Genomic DNA, 26,684 nt, shown 5'->3' with positions numbered 1-26,684 from the left:
TCAAATTAAAACCAAAAATAAAAAGATGAAAAACGACTTGTTTTCCTGAACTAAAATGAAAAACTAATTACGACGGGTTTTCTGATTTTCTGATTGTGCTCAGATCAAAAATAGAAAAAAATAATTACTGGATTAGACAAATTTTAATTTTGATTTTTAATTTAACACCTTAGGCATATATCAAGGAAATCATTTTAAACAGATCAAGTACTATTGTGGTAACAGATTACAGCCATTTTAATAAAGGTGTGAATAGCAATCATGCCTCATTCGCTTATAGTCCGATTTTTGAACTTTATTCCTTTTTTTTTTTTATTCGGGACACACTCATACACACCTAAGGTTTAAGGAGGTCTGCGTGGGACTGTTTTGTTTCCGTCCCGCTCCCACAATGTTCTGTTCAGCAACCGCTTAAAATACACTCGGTGTTCACCCGCTTTCTTTCCCGACCTGACGGGTCCGCAAAATTTAGATCTCGTTTCATAATCTCACATTCAAATGTCTCTAACGAAAAGGAGATTAAGTAGCCTATAATAATTATAAATGCTATACAAAAAAATTGTGTTCGTGTCAATATAAATATTAGGCTATTTTAACATTGTAGCCTACTGTCAGCAGAGAAAAAAAATGCCACAGAAAAAAATTATGAAATAAATAACATAAATTAAATAGGACAAAGCCTATCACTCAAATTTCTAAGCAACATAAACGAAAATCATATTGCCCTTCTGACAAATGAAGGCTATTTTCTGCCGAACTATTTCAAACATCCTTGCAAAAAAAGAATGTTGACTGACAATGGTTTCCAAACCGCTCCTCAGAGCTATAGGTGTAGGCTAGGCTACAGGCGGTCAGAATGAAGTGCGGATACGCTGTCAAAAGATGTCGGGAGTGGGCTATTCTCAGTCAGACCGCCCGCTCCGTCCAAAGTACACCAGAGTTCTGACCGCTACCGTCTTTTGATGCGCGAATGGACACAAAGTGGTCAAGCGTTTAACTAGATGCGGCAGGCGCGAATTTGACGCGCTATTCGCGTCCGGTGTTAATGCACCATTATACTTTAAAATGTAATCCCGCGCCGCATGATTCCCTATGGGCGTTTCACACAGTGAGTATGCGGCGGTGAAATCGCCGCGCGACTACGGCTTTTCTCAAGTAGTGGAAGAGTTTTGTGCAGCATTTAGGACTTCCAAAATAATCCGGCGGGCCAGAAAATATTGCTGGCGGGCCAGTTTTAGCCCGCGGGCCGCCAGTTGCCGTTCCCTGATATAAACTTTGGAAAGACATGCACATGATGCACAACAAAAAACTTCCCGGTTTGCAAACACCTAGTGGTTTGTGGAGGAACTGCAGGGTTCATGAGTTGGAAACATGTTTTATCAAAGACAATACCTCACACAACCCAATGATTATAGCATAAGATTATAGCATTAGATACTCTTAAAATAACTGCATTTTATACAGTTTATACAATTTATTTTTGCAAACTAACAGTAGCCATGTTTCCATCCACCTTTTTTATGCGTTTTTTGGGATATTGCATAAAAAAAGCTGGATGGAAATGCCAAGATGTGCACAGATCTAATAATGCGCATTAATAACTGCACTCAGTTGAGGAGATCATTTCTCTGATAAGAGCACATGCTCATAAACTATGATGAAACACATTTACTGAATAAATCTCTCGATGAGCAACAAAACCCTCAGCGGAGGCTGTGATTGGATAACTGGAGTAACCAGTGGACCAATGGCGTTGCAGCGTCTCTAATGTTGGTTTGGTGTTCCTGAAGTGTGTGATCAGAATGATGTGGTGTAACTCCCTCCAGAAGCGTCTCACACACACGAGTGTGTTCCCGAACGCCAGAGAACACGACAGCGTTTACTGTGTTTCGCCTGACGCTCGAGACACACTCGCTTATGATGAGGGACAGAGACCGATTGCAGAAATGAATTTCCCAGGAAGTGACGATTGTGATGAAAACTGCTTTATTCGCAAATGTTTCCGTGATTATTCAAATTTTTACGCAAAAGATAAATTTGCAACTTTGGAGAGAAATATAGCTATCGAGAATTATAAACAAACTTAGGAACAAATAAGTAAAAGCAACTGTTTGACAATGCCATAAAGCTGCCCTGACTGACCTGTGATGTGTTCCTGCTCATGTTTTCAGATCTGCAGGATATTCCTGAGGAGAGCGAGTGTGGGACCGAAGCTCACAGTTAACATCACACACACACACACACACACACACTGAATCTCAGTCACACACTCATACTCGCTGTCAATCTCAAGCTGCGTTTCCATTACTCTTCAAATTGCATAAATTGAAATTGCGAATTGAAAATACGCCCAATGGAAACACGTCAATTTCGCAAAAACTCCCATTTATCGCAAACAAGTTTCCCGCTCGCATGAGGGGGTTTTCAGGCAGTTCGAAAAAGAAATATTTTGCAAAACTGCATTGGAAACAGTTTTTGCGCATTTACAGGTCAGCTGACGTAGACGATGCAGTGTGTTTGGACAGAATACGAGACAGTTCTTTATTAAATTCATATAAAGCAAAATAATTACAGGAATAATGGATTCTAAACCTCAAATAAATGTCACTGAAACACCCAGAAACTCCTCCTATGTGCCGCTCACAGTATATTAAGGGTCATTCCTCACCATTAATGCTTGAAAACACACATACGTCTCCTTCCATTAATAACAATGGGCAGTGCAGTGGCTGGGATATAGTACATAAACCCACCAGCGTCCGTTGCCATGGTTTTTGGAATGACTTTACTCATCGCGAGAGGAAAAAATGAAGTTTTAGTCGCATAACATCAGTTAATGGAAACGCCGTCATTTCGCAATAGCTTTCGGTCGACATTTAGAAAAAAAAACGCAAAAGTTTTGCGCAAATCTGTAATGGAAACGCGCCTTCAGTCACACACTCATACTCACTGTCAATCTCAGTCACACACTCATACTCGCTGTCAATCTCAGTCACACACTCATACTCGCTGTCAATCTCAGTCACACACTCATACTCGCTGTCAATCTCAGTCACACACTCATACTCGCTGTCAATCTCAGTCACACACTCATACTCGCTGTCAATCTCAGTCACACACTCATACTCGCTGTCAATCTCAGTCACACACTCATACTCGCTGTCAATCTCAGTCACACACTCATACTCGCTGTCAATCTCAGTCACACACTCATACTCGCTGTCAATCTCAGTCACACACTCATACTCGCTGTCAATCTCAGTCACACACTCATACTCGCTGTCAATCTCAGTCACACACTCATACTCGCTGTCAATCTCAGTCACACACTCATACTCGCTGTCAATCTCAGTCACACACTCATACTCGCTGTCAATCTCAGTCACACACTCATACTCGCTGTCAATCTCAGTCACACACTCATACTCGCTGTCAATCTCAGTCACACTCACACACTCATGCTCGCTGTCAATCTCAGTCACACTCACACTTGCTGAATCTCAATCATACACTCATACTCACTGTCAATCTCAGTCACTCACACACACACACACACACACACACACACACACTCGCTCGCTGTCAAAGCCACGGATATCTGCTATGGAGAGGCTTTGTCATCTATTTTCCATCGCTCTGCCAATAATGCTGGACAACCAATAGGAAAAGTGCTTCTGGTCACATGGCCAGAGCCGCGGCTGTTACGTAACACTACAACTAAACTACACCGCAGCCAATATCCGAGGAAGAGTCCGGATCGCTGAAGTGTCGTCTCTGCACGGCTGTGTGAACTCCTGTAAATCCTGTGTGTTCTGGAGGACCCAGGCGCTTTATAAAGACGGCTCAGTGTGTTCATCATCGGCTCAGGCTGAGTCCGCCGCTGGACACCGGCGTCACGCATTTATATTCAACATAGGGTAGAACAAGTCTTTTTAAAAGATCTTTAGACATTTTACAGTTGCTATTTAAATGGTTTATGGTGTATTTTTTATTTGTTGAAAGGATTTAATGAGTTAGAAATGAAGGAAACTTTACTGACTTAGAACTTTAGTTTCCGCTTTAGCTGTACTATTGTCCATTATTATATGTGCTGAAGAACGTGATATTACGGTAAAGATGATGAGTTGTAGCACATTAAATGCCCTGGTTATTTGGCAGAAACATGAATAGTTATACTAACCTCCTCGGTTTACCTCTTATAAAGGGTCTTAAATGAGCGGAGGCTTTCTCCTGTGCCGCTGAAGATGATATTAATGTTTATTGATAATGGAATGTAGTGGATAAAATGATTGTGAATTCTCCTCTGGCCACTTGAAGTCACACTAAAGCTTTGTTTAAAATCACTCTGGTGATATTGTCTATGTTTTATGAATGTTTGAGGAAGAAAGCATCCTTTAAACTGCTGTTCAATCATTGTTTATATAAATATATTGCATTTCTATGTTTTTCATAGTACTGTGTGTGGAAATATATGGCTGTAATCATGTATTCTGCTTTGCATCTATATAAATGCATTGATGATTGCTGTACTCCAGTTCTTTATCTGCACAACACGTCAACATGTGAACATCTGATCACGTTAATCTCAGTGTTTCTGCCGTCTCACACCATAAGAGTGATCTTGTATATCAGTGTATCTCTGGAAAACACACAGGAGAACAGGTTACCTGCAGTGCTGTCATACCGGTGTGCTTTTAAAGTGCAGGATTATTACACATTTAAGAATTCTGCTGATCCTACATCCTTACACAACATCACATGTAAAACTGACTCAGGTGAACTACACTGTACTGGGCATTCAAGGTGAACATGAGGGCATCAGCTCAACAGTTTCCAAGAATCCTGCTGAAGATTCATCCACGTCTCCTGGTCTCCGCTTCTGAGTTTCCCACAAAAGTGACCAGCTAACCTAGCTACTTATTTTTACTGTTGCCATTTTATTCTATTTTAATATTCAATGTTAGTGAATAGAAAATCTAATCAGTCTCCATCGACTTCTATTGGTTTATAATTAACTTCTTAACACTTCGGTGAAACCTGTAAAGAAACAAACTTTAAAATACAAAAACTTTAAGACCCTTTTTAGTGTATTTTTATGTGTAGAATTGACCCCAATTAGGTTGTTATGCACTGAAAAGTCGCCCTTGTACATGTTAAAACAAAGAGCATCAAGGTACACCGTCCTGGGTTTGATGATTATCTATTTGAAAGTAATGATTGAACAATAATTTGATACGGAAATAGCTTTAGAGGATGGACTGCTTCTGTGGTTTTTAAAAATAACAGGATTAGCGATTATTTTGGGCAAACTATTCCTTTAATATTGCTCTCACATCTTGAAAATGTATGGGATTTTTTACACCGAAAATACAGAATAACAGTACAATCCAGAGGATGTTTCACAGCAGTTTTCTAATAAAACCTCTGAACAGAACTGTGAATATTGTGGGCGTGAAATTAATTAGTCTTACACGTGTCCTAACTACTCACGCCGCGACACGTGATAAAAGCTTCTTCTCCATGTTAATCAGAGTGTTTGTCCTAACCAGCGACGGCGACACGCGACGTTTCCATAGAAACGGTTTCTATTTTTCTGCGACGTCGCGCTGGAACAACAAACACAAAGTGTGGCGATGATGATCTTCTCAGGTGCTGTTTATGTGCTTTATTTAATATTAAAAGCGTGTCATGTGACTCTGAACATCATTTAGTGCTCCAGCTTTGTGGCTGTAAAAGCAACAATGGATATTTCACCTCAGATCTTGAAATTAAACAAATGGAAACAAGAACGTTCAAACTGTGAACAAACAAGTGTATTCTTTGACAAAGATTGTTTTAGTAACTCAGTATGTATTTTTAATAATGTTTAAATGGTGTAATATTTGAGAATTTGATTATGAAGAGTAGACTCCATTTCCTTGCGAGTGCCGTCAGGATTACTCTCTGGTGTATGTGCACTCGCCGCGAGACTCCGCCCACACGCTGCTCTGATTGGCTGACTCCGCCCACACGCTGCTCTGATTGGCTGTGGGCTTTAATTGATTTTGACGCATCTCATAGTCACGTCGCTTCTGGTGTGGACAGACGAATTGCTTGTCGCTGGAATCTTTTTGCATCGTGTCTTTTTGCATCGCGTTGATAAAAGTTTGCATCATCAGTTCTGTTTATTATGTCCCTGAATCTGCTCCGGAACGCCAGTAAAGCGAGCGAATGAGGAGAAGTGTTGATTATGGTCAGATGATGATGAGGAGAAGTGTTGATTTATGGATGCGTGTTCATGTTTGAGTGAGCGAGGACAGAAGCTCCTCCAGCTGTTTCTCCAGACGCTCGTGTTCTCCGTCGTTCCGGAGGATCCAGTCGAACTGCAGTCCCTCGTCCAGGCCGCACTCGGACTCGGCGTCGTCCACACCTGAGCAGCGCACAACAGCGTTAGCTCTTCAGGGCTCTCGTTTATAAAGCATTCATAATACGGGCGCCCGAAAGCAAAAGATGGCATAAGCCAAAACATATTCAGACTTATAAAACGTATGATAAAGCAAGCTTGTCACATTTCACTTCTATTCTTTCAGGGGTATATCAAGAAGAAACTGTGAACTGTACTGTGTGGTGAATATGAACACATCCCTCCTGTTCTCAGATCTCTACACTGGCTGCCAGTTCACCAGAGAAGAACGTTTTTAAATCTCTATATAACTTATCTCCTCATCTCTCTGAGCTTCTTCATCCCTACACTGCCTCCGCCCGGAAGCCTGGGATCTCTGCTGGGAAGGCGTCACTCTAGACTGGAGCGCAGAGGGCCACGACTCCGGAGCCTCGAGAGATTAGAGCGGCCCCTTCTCTGTCGGCTTTCAAGTCCCTTTAAAAACCTGCCCGTTTTCTTCACTATATGGATTATTTTCTTTGGTTGGTTTTACTAATTTATATTTGAGTCTGACACCGTTTTGCTACTCCTGTTTTATGGTTACTCTTAGCTCTTAGTTTTTGTTTTATTTGGTGTTATGCATGTTACATCTTTTTTTAATCTTTTTGTTCTGTAAAGCACTTTGGTCAGCCTAGTGGTGCTGTGATCTGGTGTGTGTGTGTGTGTGTGTGTGTTAATCTGTTGTACCTGTGGTGAACCTCCAGCCCCGCTGTGATCTGGTCTGCTCTGAGGCCTCCACACGCACACACACACATTGGTCGGGAAACTCCTGCCGGAACCACTGTATATCCGATCTCCTCCTGCAGTCACTGACGATCTGAGGAAGAGTGTGTGTTACTGAGGTCACGTGACAACAGGAGAGCGTGTGTTACTGAGGTCACGTGACGACTGGAGAGCGTGTGTTACTGAGGTCACGTGACAACAGGAGAGCGTGTGTTACTGAGGTCACGTGACGACTGGAGAGCGTGTGTTACTGAGGTCACGTGACGACAGGAGAGCGTGTGTTACTGAGGTCACGTGACGACAGGAGAGCGTGTGTTACTGAGGTCACGTGACGACAGGAGAGCGTGTGTTACTGAGGTCACGTGACGACAGGAGAGCGTGTGTTACTGAGATCACGTGACGACTGGAGAGCGTGCGTTACTGAGGTCACGTGACGACAGGAGTGCGTGTGTTACTGAGGTCACGTGACGACAGGAGAGCGTGTGTTACTGAGGTCACGTGACGACAGGAGAGCGTGTGTTACTGAGGTCACGTGACGACAGGAGAGCGTGTGTTACTGAGGTCACGTGACGACAGGAGAGCGTGTGTTACTGAGGTCACGTGACGACTGGAGAGCGTGTGTTACTGAGGTCACGTGACGACTGGAGAGCGTGTGTTACTGAGGTCACATGACGACAGGAGAGCGTGTGTTACTGAGGTCACGTGACGACAGGAGAGCGTGTGTTACTGAGGTCACGTGACGACAGGAGAGCGTGTGTTACTGAGGTCACGTGACGACAGGAGAGCGTGTGTTACTGAGGTCACGTGACGACAGGAGAGCGTGTGTTACTGAGGTCACGTGACGACAGGAGAGCGTGCGTTACTGAGGTCACATGACGACTGGAGAGCGTGCGTTACTGAGGTCACGTGACGACAGGAGAGCGTGCGTTACTGAGGTCACGTGACGACAGGAGAGAGTGTGTTACTGAGGTCACGTGACGACAGGAGAGCGTGTGTTACTGAGGTCACGTGACGACAGGAGAGCGTGTGTTACTGAGGTCACGTGACGACAGGAGAGCGTGTGTTACTGAGGTCACGTGACGACAGGAGAGCGTGTGTTACTGAGGTCACGTGACGACTGGAGAGCGTGTGTTACCGAGGTCACGTGACGACAGGAGAGCGTGTGTTACTGAGATCACGTGACGACAGGAGAGCGTGTGTTACTTAGGTCACATGACGACTGGAGAGCGTGCGTTACTGAGGTCACATGACGACAGGAGAGCGTGCGTTACTGAGGTCACATGACGACAGGAGAGCGTGCGTTACTGAGGTCACATGACGACTGGAGAGCGTGCGTTACTGAGGTCACATGACGACAGGAGAGCGTGCGTTACTGAGGTCACGGTCACATGACGACAGGAGAGCGTGCGTTACTGAGGTCACATGACGACAGGAGAGCGTGCGTTACTGAGGTCACGTGACGACAGGAGAGCGTGCGTTACTGAGGTCACATGACGACTGGAGAGCGTGCGTTACTGAGGTCACATGACGACAGGAGAGCGTGCGTTACTGAGGTCACATGACGACAGGAGAGCGTGCGTTACTGAGGTCACATGACGACAGGAGAGCGTGCGTTACTGAGGTCACATGACGACTGGAGAGCGTGTGTTACTGAGGTCACATGACGACAGGAGAGCGTGTGTTACTGAGGTCACATGACGACTGGAGAGCGTGCGTTACTGAGGTCACATGACGACAGGAGAGCGTGCGTTACTGAGGTCACATGACGACTGGAGAGCGTGCGTTACTGAGGTCACATGACGACTGGAGAGCGTGCGTTACTGAGGTCACATGACGACAGGAGAGCGTGCGTTACTGAGGTCACGTGACGACAGGAGAGCGTGCGTTACTTAGGTCACGTGACGACTGGAGAGCGTGCGTTACTGAGGTCACGTGACGACTGGAGAGCGTGCGTTACTGAGGTCACGTGACGACAGGAGAGCGTGCGTTACTGAGGTCACGTGACGACAGGAGAGCGTGCGTTACTGAGGTCACGTGACGACAGGAGAGCGTGCGTTACTGAGGTCACGTGACGACAGGAGAGCGTGCGTTACTGAGGTCACGTGACGACAGGAGAGCGTGCGTTACTGAGGTCACGTGACGACTGGAGAGCGTGCGTTACTGAGGTCACGTGACGACAGGAGAGCGTGCGTTACTGAGGTCACGTGACGACAGGAGAGCGTGCGTTACTGAGGTCACGTGACGACAGGAGAGCGTGCGTTACTGAGGTCACGTGACGACAGGAGAGCGTGTGTTACTGAGGTCACGTGACGACAGGAGTGCGTGTGTTACTGAGGTCACGTGACGACAGGAGTGCGTGTGTTACTGAGGTCACGTGACGACAGGAGAGCGTGCGTTACTGAGGTCACGTGACGACAGGAGTGCGTGTGTTACTGAGGTCACGTGACGACAGGAGTGCGTGTGTTACTGAGGTCACGTGACGACAGGAGAGCGTGTGTTACTGAGGTCACGTGACGACAGGAGAGCGTGTGTTACTGAGGTCACGTGACGACAGGAGAGCGTGCGTTACTGAGGTCACGTGACGACAGGAGTGCGTGTGTTACTGAGGTCACGTGACGACAGGAGTGCGTGTGTTACTGAGGTCACGTGACGACAGGAGAGCGTGTGTTACTGAGGTCACGTGACGACAGGAGTGCGTGTGTTACTGAGGTCACGTGACGACAGGAGAGCGTGCGTTACTGAGGTCACGTGACGACAGGAGTGCGTGTGTTACTGAGGTCACGTGACGACAGGAGTGCGTGTGTTACTGAGGTCACGTGACGACAGGAGAGCGTGTGTTACTGAGGTCACGTGACGACAGGAGAGCGTGTGTTACTGAGATCACGTGACGACAGGAGAGCGTGTGTTACTGAGGTCACGTGACGACAGGAGAGCGTGCGTTACTGAGGTCACGTGACGACAGGAGAGCGTGTGTTACTGAGGTCACGTGACGACAGGAGAGCGTGTGTTACTGAGATCACATGACGACAGGAGAGCGTGCGTTACTGAGGTCACATGACGACTGGAGAGCGTGCGTTACTGAGGTCACGTGACGACAGGAGAGCGTGCGTTACTGAGGTCACGTGACGACAGGAGAGCGTGTGTTACTGAGGTCACGTGACGACAGGAGAGCGTGTGTTACTGAGATCACATGACGACAGGAGAGCGTGCGTTACTGAGGTCACATGACGACTGGAGAGCGTGCGTTACTGAGGTCACGTGACGACAGGAGTGCGTGCGTTACTGAGGTCACATGACGACTGGAGAGCGTGCGTTACTGAGGTCACGTGACGACAGGAGTGCGTGTGTTACTCTATCAGTGACAGAATGGAGAAAAAACCATGGGAGAAACCAGGCTCAGTCGCTCAGTTCTCCAACAGTGTATGACTATGATTATTATTATGATTATGATTGTGATTATGATTATGATTGTGATTATGATTATGTACCCAGACGGGTTTGTCAGCGTGTTGGACGGCCAGCCGGCAGAAGAAGCCCGAGTCCTGCTGTCTCCTCATCTCTCCCCAGCGGATCATCTCGGCCCGATGCCTCTCCTTATACTGACCACAGCCCAGCAGCTCCTCGTAGTCCAGACCATGATCCTGAACAACACACACACACACACACACACACACACACACCAGTCAAACACCATGGTCCTGAACAACACACACACACGTGAAAGTGTGTTTACACATTAAACTGAAATTAAAATGAGCACTGCACGACTCTGGATAAACTGCGAATCATGATTTTTAACTTGCTCGTTTCATTACTGGATTAACTTCAGCGATGACGTGAGCTATAGTCAGACAGAGATGATGATGATGCTGTGTGGATGAAGACACTGAAGCGGTTTCAGCTGCGAATCCTCATATCAGAGTTCTGGAGGATCATGTGACACTGAAGACTGGAGTAATGATGCTTTGATCACAGGAATAATAAAAACACTTTACTATACACCAGCTGTTTTACAGTGGAATAATATTTCACTGATTTGACTGTATTTCTGATCACATTTTGTAGATTTTATTCTACAATATTATTACTTTATTTTATTTTTATATTTTCTTTTTTTTTTTGGTTACAAATATTTAGGCTAAAGTTTAGAAATCTGCGTGTTATCACACATGTCAGGCTCTACAGGGTGAAAGAGTGTAGTGTACCTGTGCATACTGCAGTTTGAGTGGCGCGGACAGTCTGAGTATACAGCACACCTCTGCAGTCAGCCTGCGAACACAACAACAGCATCAGCATCAGCCTTCATGCAGAGCTCACCTGTGCGCGCGACACTCAGCTCACCTGTGCTGAATCAAATCTGCCACATAATCCTTCCCTGACTTCCGCTTCCCACTGAATAACAGGATAATCCTCGGCTGTGTGTGTGTCATGGCTGTGATCGCATGTACTGTGTTCTCCACACTCATAAACACATGTTCAGTGTGAGGAACCGCTTCATCTCGGCTTTACCGTAATGAACCAAGATGTCGCAGCCACCGAAACGCATAAACACGCGTTGATGCTGCTATTTTAGTTTTTCCTCACTCAGTTATGTTTATTAACTTATTTAATTATGTTCTTTAAGACATCGGTACAGATTTTTCCTCCACCGAAGGAAGCAGTGAATGTAGCTGTGTGATGTTAGGTCTGTGTTCGCGATGTTAGGTGTAATTACGGTAATCGCGCGAGTGTCACGCCATCAGCTCACGGGTATGTGCTTAATATATTCACATCCTTTTAACGCTAAATTATTTTGATATTACTTAAATGGCACCAGAGACTCTTTCATAAAACAATTGTCTTAAATTACTCACGTATTTCTTTACTGCTTTTTTTCTGGCATCACTGACCCGGAAGTGAAACCACACCAGCGGGTCTCTGGTTTTTGTTTATTTTCATTCACCGAACAAAGGTGTCAACATATTTACCTGCATGTGTGCTAACACTCGGACTAACTGCGTATAATACATATATTATTTCCTTCTAATATCTTTATTTATTATTGAATATTTGATTTGATTTCACTTTATCATCATATGGAGTTTTTCCTCATTTTTGAAAGACGTGTTTTATCTTGTGCTTTAAATGCCAAATGTCTGATTTTACACGGATAATAACGTGCAGATCTTGGCGAGTGCGCTCTTTTTGTGTCCCGTGACCCGGAAGTGTTGGATCCGCCGCAGTGTTGGCCACTTCTCCTCGGTGTTTGTTTACCTGTGAGGTTCTGCGGTTCTGGACTGGATGTGATGAACGGAAGCGCGAACACGCCTCTGGATAAAGAGGAGCACGTGCTGAAGCTCGGAGACAGTTTCGAGAAGAGACCCAAATCATCCTTCCACACCATCAGATGTGAGTGACACAAACACAGCTCTAATCTAAGATTAGTGTTTAGCAGAAGCACCTTTAGCAGCTGAATAACAAACATCCAGCGCGTAGAGGTGATGTGACGTCATTGACAGCGGGAAAATCAGACTGGATAATTTTGGCGCGATATTAACGGACAACTGAAGAAGCTAACGTAATCTGCGGTCTTTTATTATTTCGGCCCTGATTAATTACCAAATTATTTTAAATATACATATATTGGTAACACTTTGTTTTAATGAAAATTGAATTTAAACAAATTGAAAATTTAAACGCAAAAAGTTAAATAAAAAAAAATCATTTAAACGCATGAAAGTGAATTTGCGAACAAGAACAAATGTGGGCGGGGCTTGATTGTGTCCGTGTGGAATTGATTGTATGGTTGTGGTTTGCTATTGGCTGATCTCATGTGAGTGACAGGTTAAAGCCCCGCCCTCGTCATCAGAGAAGAGAAGCTGCAAGAGGAACTTATTCTGATTCAAGATTATAAACACAATAATGATGATGTGTGCAGATAAATCATTCAGAGTAAACACGGCTATATTACGTAAAATCACAAGAATTGTCCATTTTGATTCAAGACCTATTAAAGTGCCCCTATTATGCTATTTTAAAGGCTCCTTTTGTTTTGGAGTCTCCTACAATAGCTTTACTTGTATCAAGGGTAAAAAAACAAGTCTTACTCCATCCTTTATCTTTCCTCAAAGCAGTGAGAACGACAGAGATCTGCATTAGCAGACAGTTGTAGGTAATAGTGGCCCACAGCTGATCAGCAGAAGTATTTCAGGAAGATAATAATAACGTGAGTTTATGCCGGAAACTTACACAATATAAAACACTAAACTAAGGATTTTGAACACCCGGTAGAAAAGGTATATACATCAATATTTAGTCATACTTACAGGGTGTGATTCTGAGGAGCAAACTGGTCCAAATAAACCATAATAGGGGCACTAATGTTAAAAAATACAACTTTTGATTTTAAGAATGTATTAATAATCACTGAAACTAACATTAGCTGAGATTAATAAATGCTTTAGAACAGAAGTATTGTTCATAGGCAGTTCATGTTAACAAAGGTAGTTTACTAATGTTAAGCATCTAATTGAAAAGTGTTACCAAGATATTATTATTAAATAATCTGAACCTTAAAGTGCAGAATGTAAACTGCTTAATTATATATATATTCAGATTTACAGAAAAGCGTGTTAGAGTAACAATGATATTTTAATCTGCACAGGTGAAACTAATAGAGAGCTGTTTATTGCTTTTCAGTGCATTAGAAAACACACATAATATGCCATTTCTCCACACACAAACACGTTTATCGCCAATAACGATTCTGTAATAATATCGCAGCTCTACCCTGTAATGAGGTCCTGTTTTATTAATTTCACAATTTATTTACTTTATGTAAGCTATTTTAAATTGCATCAATCCCATAACATATACTATACTCATACTGTAGTATTATGATTGATTAATCAGTTTATTAAATTGAAATATCTCACATTAAAAAACAACACAGATACATTTAATAAGGTAATTATAAAAACTGCCCTTAATGGAAAAAATCCTGCTTTATTTACACCCTTTCCACTGTTTCCAGTGGCGTAAATATTGGGAAAAGTAATAAATGTGATGAATGTGTCCAGAACTGGTCATAAAACACAGTTAATATCTTTCACGGTTGTAATGGAATTAGTTAAATCTTGTTTTGATGGATTGTGATTAGGGTTTGGAATAAGCAGAACTGGAACAGAGTTTCGATGGCCACCCTGATAGTGATGTCACACGTTTGCGAGCCTGTCCTGTGTGTGCTCCTCAGATGACTTTAAGCCGGCGTCGATCGACACGGCGTGTGAAGGAGAGCTGCAGGTGGGCAAGGGCGAGGAGGTGACCATCACACTCCCACACATCCCGGTAAGAGTGTGTCCGTCTGCCGCGTGTGTGTGCGTGTGTGTGTGTGTGCTCACTCACTCTCGTCCGCAGGGATCCACGCCGCCCATGACCGTCTTCAAGGGCAACAAGAGGCCGTATCAGAAGGACTGCGTGCTCATCATCAACCACGACACGGGCGAGTACATGCTGGAGAAGCTGAGCAGCAGCATACAGGTCAAGAAGACCAGGTGAGCACGCCGCAGGAGCCACTCATGTGCTGAGTTTATTAAAGTCACGCAACACACCTGCGTCTCTTTCTTAATGACTGAAGCAGGTTTATTAGGCTGCTGTCCCTTTAAGAGCAATATACTGATACACACACGCTCTTCCTCAGTGTTTACATTCACTATAACCAAAGTCCTTTTAGGCAAGTCGTGCCACTCGGCCGCCATCTTGGCAACGCCTCCGGGCAGCTATTTCGGACTAACAAGACCAGGCTCCTATCTAAATGAATGGGCAGAGAGTCAGAACTGCACTTTCACTGGTCACCGGGACATAAAAACTGCATGTATAGAAACAGCAGTAAAACATGATAAAAATCGCTGAAAAAGTTTGATGACTTTGCCCCAAAATAAGGTTTAAAACGCCCTTTCCCCCACAGGTTATACTTTTACTACGCATGCGCAAGGGTTCACGACACCAACTTCATTTACGTCTCTATCCAGAATGCCGGTGTTGTGCATATTCAATGTCAATATTGTTCTCCTTTATTTAAATATAAGCAGGTTTGCACTTTATAAGTAATAACAATGTATTGTATAGATCAGTTGTTTTAACTATTCATTAAAATGAATCGGTTCAAAGGAGTCATTAGTTCGCGAATTGGACGTGTCATACGGTTGTGGATTATCCCATCAGTTATGGACATCCCACAAGGTTAGTGTCAACACAGAAAACATTACATCACTGGATATTTTTCGTTTATTTAGAGAGTAATTTTATGTCAGCTGAATGTGTGGAACGCATTTCAGAGAAGATAAGGCCACGTATTTTAGCACAATTCACACCCAACGGTAATTCAGGGGGAAAAAATCTCCGAACGCTCCAACATGAAACTTTGGTCTTCCGACCTTTTACCACCATGTCGTTTTATTTTGATTAATATGCGTGCAGGAGAGAGAGGAAGACAGCGCTTAATTTGGAGACGGTGAAGTCTTGTTTAGACTTTCGCCTGGCTTCGGAAAGAGAGAGAGAGAGAGAGTGCGCGCGACCGGGGCTCTCTCTCTCTGCTTGTCCTTTCCATAGACAGTAAAAGAAATGTGGTTTTATGGTTTTATTCCATATGGTTCTTTCAGTTAAATATGCGCCCTGTCACTGATCTTGCACACACAACAACTCGCTGTCGCAAAACCTCAACTGTGCGCATGCGTCAGTGGAACCAGACGATAGGTTTAAATGTTTCGCGGCTTGCCTGTTAAAAGCAGATGATTGGCTTTCCAGCGGGAGGGGCGGGACATGTGCATACAACCGCCATCTTTGCCGTTACGGGTTTTCCTTATATAGTTCTATTGAGGATTGAGGAAGTGGCATGTCTCTTATATATATTGTCTCCGCTATAACCGACTATTCTGGTTATCGAATGCCCATTTTCCACAAGTTCATATGATTCTTTAGGGTCTTCATGTAAAGTGTGAAAACATTCCTCAATGGTTGTGTAAGACAACACCCTGTACCTCCTCAAACACAGCTCTGTTCACAGCTCCCGTGTCGGTGCGTGTCTCTTTAAATGATAATGTGCAGCTGCTCACCCCCTATTACACAACAAATACAACACAACACAAATACAAATGAGATAAACAGTTTTCCAGGAAGAGTACTAGTGGTATTCAGATAAGTAATAGCCTACAACACACAATGAGTAAAGTAATCAAATGTAAAATAACACTGCTGTGTACATTAAATATAGACTAATCCTTTAAATACAATAAATAAATAAATAAATACAAAAGTTATTCATTTAAGAGCAATGAGTGATTTTATCTTTGTCTCTTGCTGTTTGATTAACAATAATGACTGGAGCAGGTTTATTAGGCTGCTGTCACTTTAAGAGCTCCATGGATCCAGTATACTGTTACACACACGCTCTTCCTCAGTGTTTACATTTACCTAAGACGTAACCGACTGTGTTTAGGAGGATATTCGGCAAAATGGCAATTCAGCATATTTGTGTGTAGGATATTTGCCCCTTTAGCTGTGTGTCTGTATACCACAGTATACTCCGCTTATGCGCATTCGGCCCCGTCCCGGAGAGCGCACACAGACAGCCGTCTGGGGGACAGCATCTCTTTCACAACTTTATACGCTTTTAATGACACTGTTTAATATCAAACACGTCCTACAGTGTGGTGTGAAGCTCAAAACTGAGTGAGCCCAGTTAATCCACACTATAAACACGCTCAGCTCTCCTGCATAAATCATGCTCACCTCACTCAAGCTCTTCTGCACTGGAATACACTGCTGGTGTTTGTGTTAATATTAAACATTGATGCATGCAATATTACCCAGTGTTCACATCCTGCAGGACCAGTTACAGATGCACAACACTGCAATCATTCTCACTAAAACATGCAGTGTGAGCATTTGATTGAGATCACAGTGCATGCGTGTGTATGTCTGCACTCATGTGTCAGTGAGATGAGGTGTCGATGATGAGTGTGTGTGTTGGTCAGGGCCGAGGGCAGCGGTGATGACGAGTGTGTGTGTTGGTCAGGGCCGAGGGCAGCGGTGATGATGAGTGTGTGTGTTGGTCAGGGCCGAGGGCAGCGGTGATGACGAGTGTGTGTGTTGCTCAGGGCCGAGGGCAGCGGTGATGACGAGTGTGTGTGTTGGTCAGGGCCGAGGGCAGCGGTGATGACGAGTGTGTGTGTTGGTCAGGGCCGAGGGCAGCAGTGATGACGAGTGTGTGTGTTGGTCAGGGCCGAGGGCAGCGGTGATGACGAGTGTGTGTGTTGGTCAGGGCCGAGGGCAGCGGTGATGACGAGTGTGTGTGTTGGTCAGGGCCGAGGGCAGCGGTGATGACGAGTGTGTGTGTTGGTCAGGGCCGAGGGCAGCGGTGATGACGAGTGTGTGTGTTGGTCAGGGCCGAGGGCAGCGGTGATGACGAGTGTGTGTGTTGGTCAGGGCCGAGGGCAGCGGTGATGACGAGTGTGTGTGTTGGTCAGGGCCGAGGGCAGCGGTGATGACGAGTGTGTGTGTGTGTTGGTCAGGGCCGAGGGCAGCGGTGATGATGAGTGTGTGTGTGTGTGTGTTGGTCAGGGCCGAGGGCAGCGGTGATGATGAGTGTGTGTGTGTGTTGGTCAGGGCCGAGGGCAGCGGTGATGATGATTGTGTGTGTGTGTTGGTCAAGGCCGAGGGCAGCGGTGATGATGATTGTGTGTGTGTGTTGGTCAGGGCCGAGGGCAGCGGTGATGATGAGTGTGTGTGTGTTGGTCAGGGCCGAGGGCAGCGGTGATGATGAGTGTGTGTGTTGGTCAGGGCCGAGGGCAGCGGTGATGATGAGTGTGTGTGTGTTGGTCAGGGCCGAGGGGCAGCGGTGATGATGAGTGTGTGTGTGTGTTGGTCAGGGCCGAGGGCAGCGGTGATGACGAGTGTGTGTGTTGGTCAGGGCCGAGGGCAGCAGTGATGACGAGTGTGTGTGTTGGTCAGGGCCGAGGGCAGCGGTGATGACGAGTGTGTGTGTTGGTCAGGGCCGAGGGCAGCGGTGATGACGAGTGTGTGTGTTGGTCAGGGCCGAGGGCAGCGGTGATGACGAGTGTGTGTGTTGGTCAGGGCCGAGGGCAGCGGTGATGATGAGTGTGTGTGTTGGTCAGGGCCGAGGGCAGCGGTGATGATGATTGTGTGTGTGTGTTGGTCAGGGCCGAGGGCAGCGGTGATGATGAATGTGTGTGTGTTGGTCAGGGCCGAGGGCAGCGGTGATGATGAGTGTGTGTGTGTTGGTCAGGGCCGAGGGCAGCGGTGATGATGAGTGTGTGTGTTGGTCAGGGCCGAGGGCAGCGGTGATGACGAGTGTGTGTGTTGGTCAGGGCCGAGGGCAGCGGTGATGATGAGTGTGTGTGTTGGTCAGGGCCTAGGGCAGCGGTGATGATGATTGTGTGTGTGTGTTGGTCAGGGCCGAGGGCAGCGGTGATGATGAATGTGTGTGTGTTGGTCAGGGCCGAGGGCAGCAGTGATGATGAGTGTGTGTGTGTTGGTCAGGGCCGAGGGCAGCGGTGATGATGAGTGTGTGTGTTGGTCAGGGCCGAGGGCAGCGGTGATGATGATTGTGTGTGTTGGTCAGGGCCGAGGGCAGCGGTGATGAGTGTGTGTGTTGGTCAGGGCCGAGGGCAGCGGTGATGATAAGTGTGTGTGTGTTGGTCAGGGCCGAGGGCAGCGGTGATGACGAGTGTGTGTGTGTTGGTCAGGGCCGAGGGCAGCGGTGATGACGAGTGTGTGTCTTGGTCAGGGCCGAGGGCAGCGGTGATGACGAGTGTGTGTGTTGGTCAGGGCCGAGGGCAGCGGTGATGACGAGTGTGTGTGTTGGTCAGGGCCGAGGGCAGCGGTGATGACGAGTGTGTGTGTGTGTTGGTCAGGGCCGAGGGCAGCGGTGATGATGAGTGTGTGTGTGTGTGTTGGTCAGGGCCGAGGGCAGCGGTGTTGATGAGTGTGTGTGTGTGTCTTGGTCAGGGCCGAGGGCAGCGGTGATGATGATTGTGTGTGTGTGTTGGTCAGGGCCGAGGGCAGCGGTGATGATGAGTGTGTGTGTTGGTCAGGGCCGAGGGCAGCGGTGATGACGAGTGTGTGTGTTGGTCAGGGCCGAGGGCAGCAGTGATGATGAGTGTGTGTGTTGGTCAGGGCCGAGGGCAGCGGTGATGACAAGTGTGTGTGTTGGTCAGGGCCGAGGGCAGCAGTGATGACGAGTGTGTGTGTTGGTCAGGGCCGAGGGCAGCGGTGATGACGAGTGTGTGTGTTGGTCAGGGCCGAGGGCAGCGGTGATTATGATTGTGTGTGTTGGTCAGGGCCGAGGGCAGCGGTGATGAGTGTGTGTGTTGGTCAGGGCCGAGGGCAGCGGTGATGACGAGTGTGTGTGTTGGTCAGGGCCGAGGGCAGCGGTGATGATGAGTGTGTGTGTTGGTCAGGGCCTAGGGCAGCAGTGATGATGATTGTGTGTGTGTGTTGGTCAGGGCCGAGGGCAGCGGTGATGATGAATGTGTGTGTGTTGGTCAGGGCCGAGGGCAGCGGTGATGATGAGTGTGTGTGTGTTGGTCAGGGCCGAGGGCAGCGGTGATGATGAGTGTGTGTGTTGGTCAGGGCCGAGGGCAGCGGTGATGATGATTGTGTGTGTTGGTCAGGGCCGAGGGCAGTGGTGATGAGTGTGTGTGTTGGTCAGGGCCGAGGGCAGCGGTGATGATAAGTGTGTGTGTGTTGGTCAGGGCCGAGGGCAGCAGTGATGATGAGTGTGTGTGTGTTGGTCAGGGCCGAGGGCAGCGGTGATGATGAGTGTGTGTGTGTGTGTTGGTCAGGGCCGAGGGCAGCGGTGATGACGAGTGTGTGTGTGTTGGTCAGGGCCGAGGGCAGCGGTGATGATGAGTGTGTGTGTTGGTCAGGACCGAGGGCAGCGGTGATGACGAGTGTGTGTGTTGGTCAGGGCCGAGGGCAGCGGTGATGATGAGTGTGTGTGTGTGTTGGTCAGGGCCGAGGGCAGCAGTGATGATGAGTGTGTGTGTGTTGGTCAGGGCCGAGGGCAGCGGTGATGATGAGTGTGTGTGTGTGTGTGTTGGTCAGGGCCGAGGGCAGCGGTGATGACGAGTGTGTGTGTTGGTCAGGGCCGAGGGCAGCAGTGATGATGAGTGTGTGTGTTGGTCAGGGCCGAGGGCAGCGGTGATGACAAGTGTGTGTGTTGGTCAGGGCCGAGGGCAGCAGTGATGACGAGTGTGTGTGTTGGTCAGGGCCGAGGGCAGCGGTGATGACGAGTGTGTGTGTTGGTCAGGGCCGAGGGCAGCGGTGATGATGATTGTGTGTGTGTGTTGGTCAGGGCCGAGGGCAGCGGTGATGATGATTGTGTGTGTGTGTTGGTCAGGGCCGAGGGCAGCAGTGATGATGAGTGTGTGTGTGTTGGTCAGGGCCGAGGGCAGCAGTGATGATGAGTGTGTGTGTGTTGGTCAGGGCCAAGGGCAGCAGTGATGATGAGTGTGTGTGTTGGTCAGGGCCGAGGGCAGCGGTGATTATGAGTGTGTGTGTGTTGGTCAGGGCCGAGGGCAGCGGTGATGATGAGTGTGTGTGTGTGCTGGTCAGGGCCGAGGGCAGCGGTGATGATGATTGTGTGTGTGTTGGTCAGGGCCGAGGGCAGCAGTGATGACGAGTGTGTGTGTTGGTCAGGGCCGAGGGCAGCAGTGATGACGAGTGTGTGTGTTGGTCAGGGCCGAGGGCAGCGGTGATGACGAGTGTGTGTGTTGGTCAGGGCCGAGGGCAGCGGTGATGACGAGTGTGTGTGTTGGTCAGGGCCGAGGGCAGCGGTGATGACGAGTGTGTGTGTTGGTCAGGGCCTAGGGCAGCAGTGATGATGATTGTGTGTGTGTGTTGGTCAGGGCCGAGGGCAGCGGTGATGATGAATGTGTGTGTGTTGGTCAGGGCCGAGGGCAGCAGTGATGATGAATGTGTGTGTGTTGGTCAGGGCCGAGGGCAGCGGTGATGATGAATGTGTGTGTGTTGGTCAGGGCCGAGGGCAGCGGTGATGATGAGTGTGTGTGTGTTGGTCAGGGCCGAGGGCAGCAGTGATGATGAGTGTGTGTGTTGGTCAGGGCCGAGGGCAGCGGTGATGATGATTGTGTGTGTTGGTCAGGGCCGAGGGCAGCGGTGATGAGTGTGTGTGTTGGTCAGGGCCGAGGGCAGCGGTGATGACGAGTGTGTGTGTTGGTCAGGGCCGAGGGCAGCGGTGATGATGAGTGTGTGTGTTGGTCAGGGCCTAGGGCAGCAGTGATGATGATTGTGTGTGTGTGTTGGTCAGGGCCGAGGGCAGCGGTGATGATGAATGTGTGTGTGTTGGTCAGGGCCGAGGGCAGCGGTGATGATGAGTGTGTGTGTGTTGGTCAGGGCCGAGGGCAGCAGTGATGATGAGTGTGTGTGTTGGTCAGGGCCGAGGGCAGCGGTGATGATGATTGTGTGTGTTGGTCAGGGCCGAGGGCAACGGTGATGAGTGTGTGTGTTGGTCAGGGCCGAGGGCAACGGTGATGATAAGTGTGTGTGTGTTGGTCAGGGCCGAGGGCAGCAGTGATGATGAGTGTGTGTGTGTTGGTCAGGGCCGAGGGCAGCGGTGATGATGAGTGTGTGTGTGTGTGTTGGTCAGGGCCGAGGGCAGCGGTGATGACGAGTGTGTGTGTGTTGGTCAGGGCCGAGGGCAGCGGTGATGATGAGTGTGTGTGTTGGTCAGGGCCGAGGGCAGCGGTGATGACGAGTGTGTGTGTTGGTCAGGGCCGAGGGCAGCGGTGATGATGAGTGTGTGTGTGTGTTGGTCAGGGCCGAGGGCAGCAGTGATGATGAGTGTGTGTGTGTTGGTCAGGGCCGAGGGCAGCGGTGATGATGAGTGTGTGTGTGTGTGTGTTGGTCAGGGCCGAGGGCAGCGGTGATGACGAGTGTGTGTGTTGGTCAGGGCCGAGGGCAGCGGTGATGATGAGTGTGTGTGTTGGTCAGGGCCGAGGGCAGCGGTGATGACGAGTGTGTGTGTTGGTCAGGGCCGAGGGCAGCAGTGATGACGAGTGTGTGTGTTGGTCAGGGCCGAGGGCAGCGGTGATGACGAGTGTGTGTGTTGGTCAGGGCCGAGGGCAGCAGTGATGACGAGTGTGTGTGTTGGTCAGGGCCGAGGGCAGCGGTGATGACGAGTGTGTGTGTTGGTCAGGGCCGAGGGCAGCGGGGATGACGAGTGTGTGTGTTGGTCAGGGCCGAGGGCAGCGGTGATGACGAGTGTGTGTGTTGGTCAGGGCCGAGGGCAGCAGTGATGACGAGTGTGTGTGTTGGTCAGGGCCGAGGGCAGCGGTGATGACGAGTGTGTGTGTTGGTCAGGGCCGAGGGCAGCAGTGATGATGAGTGTGTGTGTTGGTCAGGGCCGAGGGCAGCAGTGATGACGAGTGTGTGTGTTGGTCAGGGCCGAGGTGCAGCGGTGATGACGAGTGTGTGTGTTGGTCAGGGCCGAGGGCAGCAGTGATGACGAGTGTGTGTGTTGGTCAGGGCCGAGGGCAGCGGTGATGACGAGTGTGTGTGTTGGTCAGGGCCGAGGGCAGCGGTGATGACGAGTGTGTGTGTTGGTCAGGGCCGAGGGCAGCAGTGATGACGAGTGTGTGTGTTGGTCAGGGCCGAGGGCAGCGGTGATGACGAGTGTGTGTGTTGGTCAGGGCCGAGGGCAGCGGTGATGACGAGTGTGTGTGTTGGTCAGGGCCGAGGGCAGCAGTGATGATGAGTGTGTGTGTTGGTCAGGGCCTAGGGCAGCAGTGATGATGATTGTGTGTGTGTGTTGGTCAGGGCCGAGGGCAGCGGTGATGATGAGTGTGTGTGTGTTGGTCAGGGCCGAGGGCAGCGGTGATGATGATTGTGTGTGTGTTGGTCAGGGCCGAGGGCAGCAGTGATGATGAGTGTGTGTGTGTTGGTCAGGGCCGAGGGCAGCGGTGATGATGAGTGTGTGTGTGTGTTGGTCAGGGCCGAGGGCAGCAGTGATGATGAGTGTGTGTGTTGGTCAGGGCCGAGGGCAGCAGTGATGATGAGTGTGTGTGTGTGTTGGTCAGGGCCGAGGGCAGCAGTGATGATGAGTGTGTGTGTGTGTTGGTCAGGGCCGAGGGCAGCGGTGATGATGAATGTGTGTGTGTTGGTCAGGGCCGAGGGCAGCAGTGATGATGAGTGTGTGTGTGTGTTGGTCAGGGCCGAGGGCAGCAGTGATGATGAGTGTGTGTGTTGGTCAGGGCCGAGGGCAGCAGTGATGATGAGTGTGTGTGTGTGTTGGTCAGGGCCGAGGGCAGCAGTGAAGATGAATGTGTGTGTGTTGGTCAGGGCCGAGGGCAGCAGTGATGATGAGTGTGTGTGTGTGTTGGTCAGGGCCGAGGGCAGCAGTGATGATGAGTGTGTGTGTGTGTTGGTCAGGGCCGAGGGCAGCAGTAAGGTGCAGGCTCGTCTGGATCAGCAGTCGGTGAGAGCGACTACGCTGACGGCTCAGTTTCGCACACCCCTCCGGCCAGCAGGGGGCGCTAGGAGCTCGCCAGGCAAAGACCACCCTTCCCCAGAGCCACAGCTGGACGACATCAAGCGAGGTCAGACACACACTCACACACACACATAGGGGTCGCTTGTGTTTTCAGAATTTAGAATTTTTATAGTTTAATACGTAATGGAAAAGACACTCACGCTATTGGCTGGTCAGTGGGAACCGCACAAACCTATGGCAGAGCAGCGTAACTGCGAACCAATCGGTGCACAGCCCGCCGAGCGCTGAACTCGCCAGAATGGGCGGGGCATCTGCCTATAAGACTCTCGAATCGTGAAGCCTTCACCTTCTCCGCAGAGAGAGCCAGCAGACTGCACCAGATCCAGCGCGCACGTCAGCCAGCGATTGGTTCGCAGTTACACCACTCTGCCATAGGTTCGTGCAGTTCCCACTGACCAGCCAATAGCGTGAGAGTAGTCTCTGCACTGCAGTAGCTCTGCGTTATTATGCAAAAAGGCTTCAATATTCATAGAAAAAGGAGTTTTCCCCTTAGCGTATAGCTACACAATCCTCATTCCCTTATCTCAGGGAACCGAGGTTACATTAGTAACAAGAGTCGTTTCTTCCGGGAACGAACACGTCACAATATTCCTCATTATAATAATTAATGCGCAGAATAAAGGGGCGGGGCCTGGTTGAGTTAGTTAGTAGTGTGTTAAACTGGCGGTTATGGTAAGGGGCGGGGCATTTCCCAAACACACTTGAAGTGCTCGGCCAATCACAGCACACTGCTCCAGCCGACCAATCAGAGCACAGTGTGCTTTTCAGAAGGAGGGGCTTCATAGAGACAGGAAGTGAACAGAGCGTTACTGACAGACTGGGAAGAGAGGAGCCGCAACAATGGAGAATATGAGGAGAATAATCAACATTCAAGCAGGAAAACCTGTTCTAGTAGAGCCTGAAAACTACAGTTTAAGGATGCATTACTTACTCCAGTGCTGTGTTGAGGTGTAATGTGTGTGTGTGTGTCTCAGAGCTGCGGGCTGATGTGGACGTGATCGAGCAGATGAGCAGCAGCTCTTCTTCCTCCGACTCGGGCAGCGGCGCTGAAGACAACAGCTCCGGCAGCGACTCAGAACCCGACACTCGTCTCTCTCCCGGCGGGAACAACACGGACAACGGGCTCAGCCAATCACAGGGCAGCAGCCAGCTGATGAACACGCTCAGCCAATCACAGGGCAGCAGCCAGCTGATGAACACGCTCAGCCAATCACAGGGCAGCAGCCAGCTGATGAACACGCTCAGCCAATCACAGGGCAGCAGCCAGCTGATGAACACGCTCAGTAAGACTCACACACACACACGCATGTTTTGTGCTGCGTCCCAATTCGCCTTCTTATACTACGCCCTAAAAGTATGAACTCTATTTGTGAAGAGAAAGGACATACTTTTGAGTGTGTAGCAGAAGAGTAGGCCAGCTTTGGGACTTTACTTCGTCATCTTTAATGGACAGCCCTGTCGCCTAGTATTAATGTTACAAATTATTAATTAATTATTATAGTAACGTGAATCCTGTCACCGTAAACTGCCCTGTCAATCATCTCGTCACAGTTAAAATCCTCCACATTCAATCTAATTTAATATCCTGCCGTTTCGTAATGTAGTCGCACGCTGATCTGCCGGTCTCGGGTCTTCCATGCGGAGACTCTCCTCGTGTGTTTGCAATTTGAATATTATGATTTATTTAAAAGTTATTGGTTAAACGTATCTTACGTACTCGCACGTCCGCCATGTCTGTAGTTTTTAAGACTTTTCACTCATATTTGTAGTTCTCTAATCGAATCCTCGTCCAGCGTGCAGTGAGTTGTGGGACATTAGCCGTTAGCTTGTTCTGCGGGAAAGGTAGACCATCCGGGTATGTCTGGAATACTCATTTCAACACTGCGATTTGGGACGTACTAATTCTATTTTCGGATGCTCTTTAAGAAGGGTAGTACTGTGACGCAGCGATTGTCTCCTCATGCCCAGCAGAAGATGACGTGTGTGTTGTTGTCCTCAGGGAACGATCTTCAGCTGAGTGAGTCCGGCAGCGACAGCGACTGACCCTCAGACATCAGCTCGTCTGCTCATCCCAGCATCCCGGATAGTAGAGAATGTTTTAAAGAATGTAAAATAACTTTTAGATTTTTATTTTTATTGCAAAGGGAAGTTTTTGAACAGATAAGGTTGTGTAATGATGTAGTATTGTACCTCTGGTTGTTCAGTGTTTTTATGAAGTTCAACGTGCTTGTTTAATGTTCAGTGTTACACACACACACCCCATCTGTGAAGTTCAGTCACGTGTTTCCTACAGGGTGAAAGCAGTGCTGACAGATGATGATAAATTACTTTGGCTTATTTTTGTTGTTGTTTGTGCTTTTATGACTTAAGACTCACAATCCTTCATGTTACATGAAATATTTGAAATCCTTGTCGATACCAAAATATGTGTGTCTCTAGACATCTATACTGCTTGTTTAACCAAAAGCAAATTGTTTTAATGTGATAAATGTTGTATATAGTGTCTGTATTGTCAGATAAAAGACAAAAACATGTCAGCCGTGTCAGCGAGTCTGAGTGATTATTGACTCTCACAAACATTACAGCCCTTAGAATCCGATCCATTCACCTTCGGACTCAACACCTCGTGTAGTATTGAGACAAATAACATACTGGAACATATGACCTTTTTTGTTTTGTTTAGTCATTTTCTCAACGTAGTCATTTAAAACATAAGAATAATAATGCTAGACCTGTAAAAATAAATTGAATAAAACATATAGAGAGGCGATAATGTAAAATAGTTCTGACAATCTTTACTCCAGTAACTTTTTTTAAGTGTAGGTTTATTTAAGTCATTTTCGTTAGACATAACTTAAAGGAACATTAAGCCATAAAACGCTTACAAAACAATTTAATAAAACAAGGATGTAAAAAAGTAACATAAAAAAAAACATTATTATGACCAAAAAATCTTGTAATTAAAACTTGTAA

The 26,684-nt window shown here is 47.9% G+C and overlaps 3 protein-coding genes across 4 annotated transcripts in view; 2 read left to right on the top strand and 1 right to left on the bottom strand.

Annotated features, from left to right (window-relative positions):
- Positions 1-4,528, top strand: part of arhgef2b (rho/rac guanine nucleotide exchange factor (GEF) 2b) — a 64,476-nt gene extending 59,948 nt beyond the window's left edge. The window contains exon 21 of the mRNA XM_081388324.1: positions 2,172-4,528. Within this exon, the coding sequence (XP_081244450.1) occupies positions 2,172-2,224 (53 nt within the window). The 3' untranslated portion in view covers positions 2,225-4,528. The remainder of the gene's footprint in view (positions 1-2,171) is intronic.
- A 774-nt stretch (positions 4,529-5,302) lies between these two features.
- Positions 5,303-11,637, bottom strand: pmvk (phosphomevalonate kinase). The gene is made up of 5 exons (XM_081389860.1): positions 11,486-11,637; positions 11,350-11,413; positions 10,633-10,785; positions 7,109-7,238; positions 5,303-6,409 (listed from the first exon to the last, which is right to left on the bottom strand). Exons 1-5 carry the CDS (start codon positions 11,608-11,610, stop codon positions 6,276-6,278), a joined length of 606 nt encoding a protein of 201 aa, XP_081245986.1. The 5' UTR covers positions 11,611-11,637; the 3' UTR covers positions 5,303-6,275.
- On the top strand, positions 11,418-26,252 carry eaf1 (ELL associated factor 1). Of its 2 annotated transcripts, none has more exons than XM_081389857.1 (7): positions 11,418-11,893; positions 12,308-12,532; positions 14,376-14,470; positions 14,540-14,676; positions 23,591-23,757; positions 24,686-24,994; positions 25,711-26,252. In XM_081389857.1, exons 1-7 carry the CDS (start codon positions 11,842-11,844, stop codon positions 25,752-25,754), a joined length of 1,029 nt encoding a protein of 342 aa, XP_081245983.1. In that variant the 5' UTR covers positions 11,418-11,841; the 3' UTR covers positions 25,755-26,252. The 2 variants fall into 2 exon arrangements, with proteins under 2 accessions (XP_081245983.1, XP_081245984.1); XM_081389858.1 differs by having other exon boundaries at positions 11,536-11,893; positions 24,686-24,955; positions 25,711-25,891.
- Positions 26,253-26,684: the final 432 nt, after the last annotated feature.

Source organism: Scardinius erythrophthalmus (genome assembly GCF_964197995.2).
Source record: "Scardinius erythrophthalmus genome assembly, chromosome: 16".
In the NCBI taxonomy this organism is placed as follows: Eukaryota; Metazoa; Chordata; class Actinopteri; order Cypriniformes; family Leuciscidae; genus Scardinius; species Scardinius erythrophthalmus.
Note: the sequence above shows the minus strand (reverse complement) of the source record. Positions and strands in the feature narration are given on the sequence as shown.

Excerpts from the sequence above, each read along its gene's own strand:
- pmvk (XM_081389860.1), bottom strand. The coding sequence starts at position 11,610 with ATGAGTGTGGAGAACACAGTACATGCGATCACAGCCATGACACACACA. Across the intron at positions 10,786-11,349 it reads TCAAACTGCAGTATGCACAG|GATCATGGTCTGGACTACGA; the intron begins GTACACTACACT and ends TGTGTTGTTCAG. Across the intron at positions 7,239-10,632 it reads ACGCTGACAAACCCGTCTGG|ATCGTCAGTGACTGCAGGAG; the intron begins GTACATAATCAT and ends ACTCTTCCTCAG.
- eaf1 (XM_081389857.1), top strand. The coding sequence starts at position 11,842 with ATGTTAGGTGTAATTACGGTAATCGCGCGAGTGTCACGCCATCAGCTC. Across the intron at positions 12,533-14,375 it reads ATCCTTCCACACCATCAGAT|ATGACTTTAAGCCGGCGTCG; the intron begins GTGAGTGACACA and ends TGTGCTCCTCAG. Across the intron at positions 14,471-14,539 it reads TCACACTCCCACACATCCCG|GGATCCACGCCGCCCATGAC; the intron begins GTAAGAGTGTGT and ends TCTCGTCCGCAG.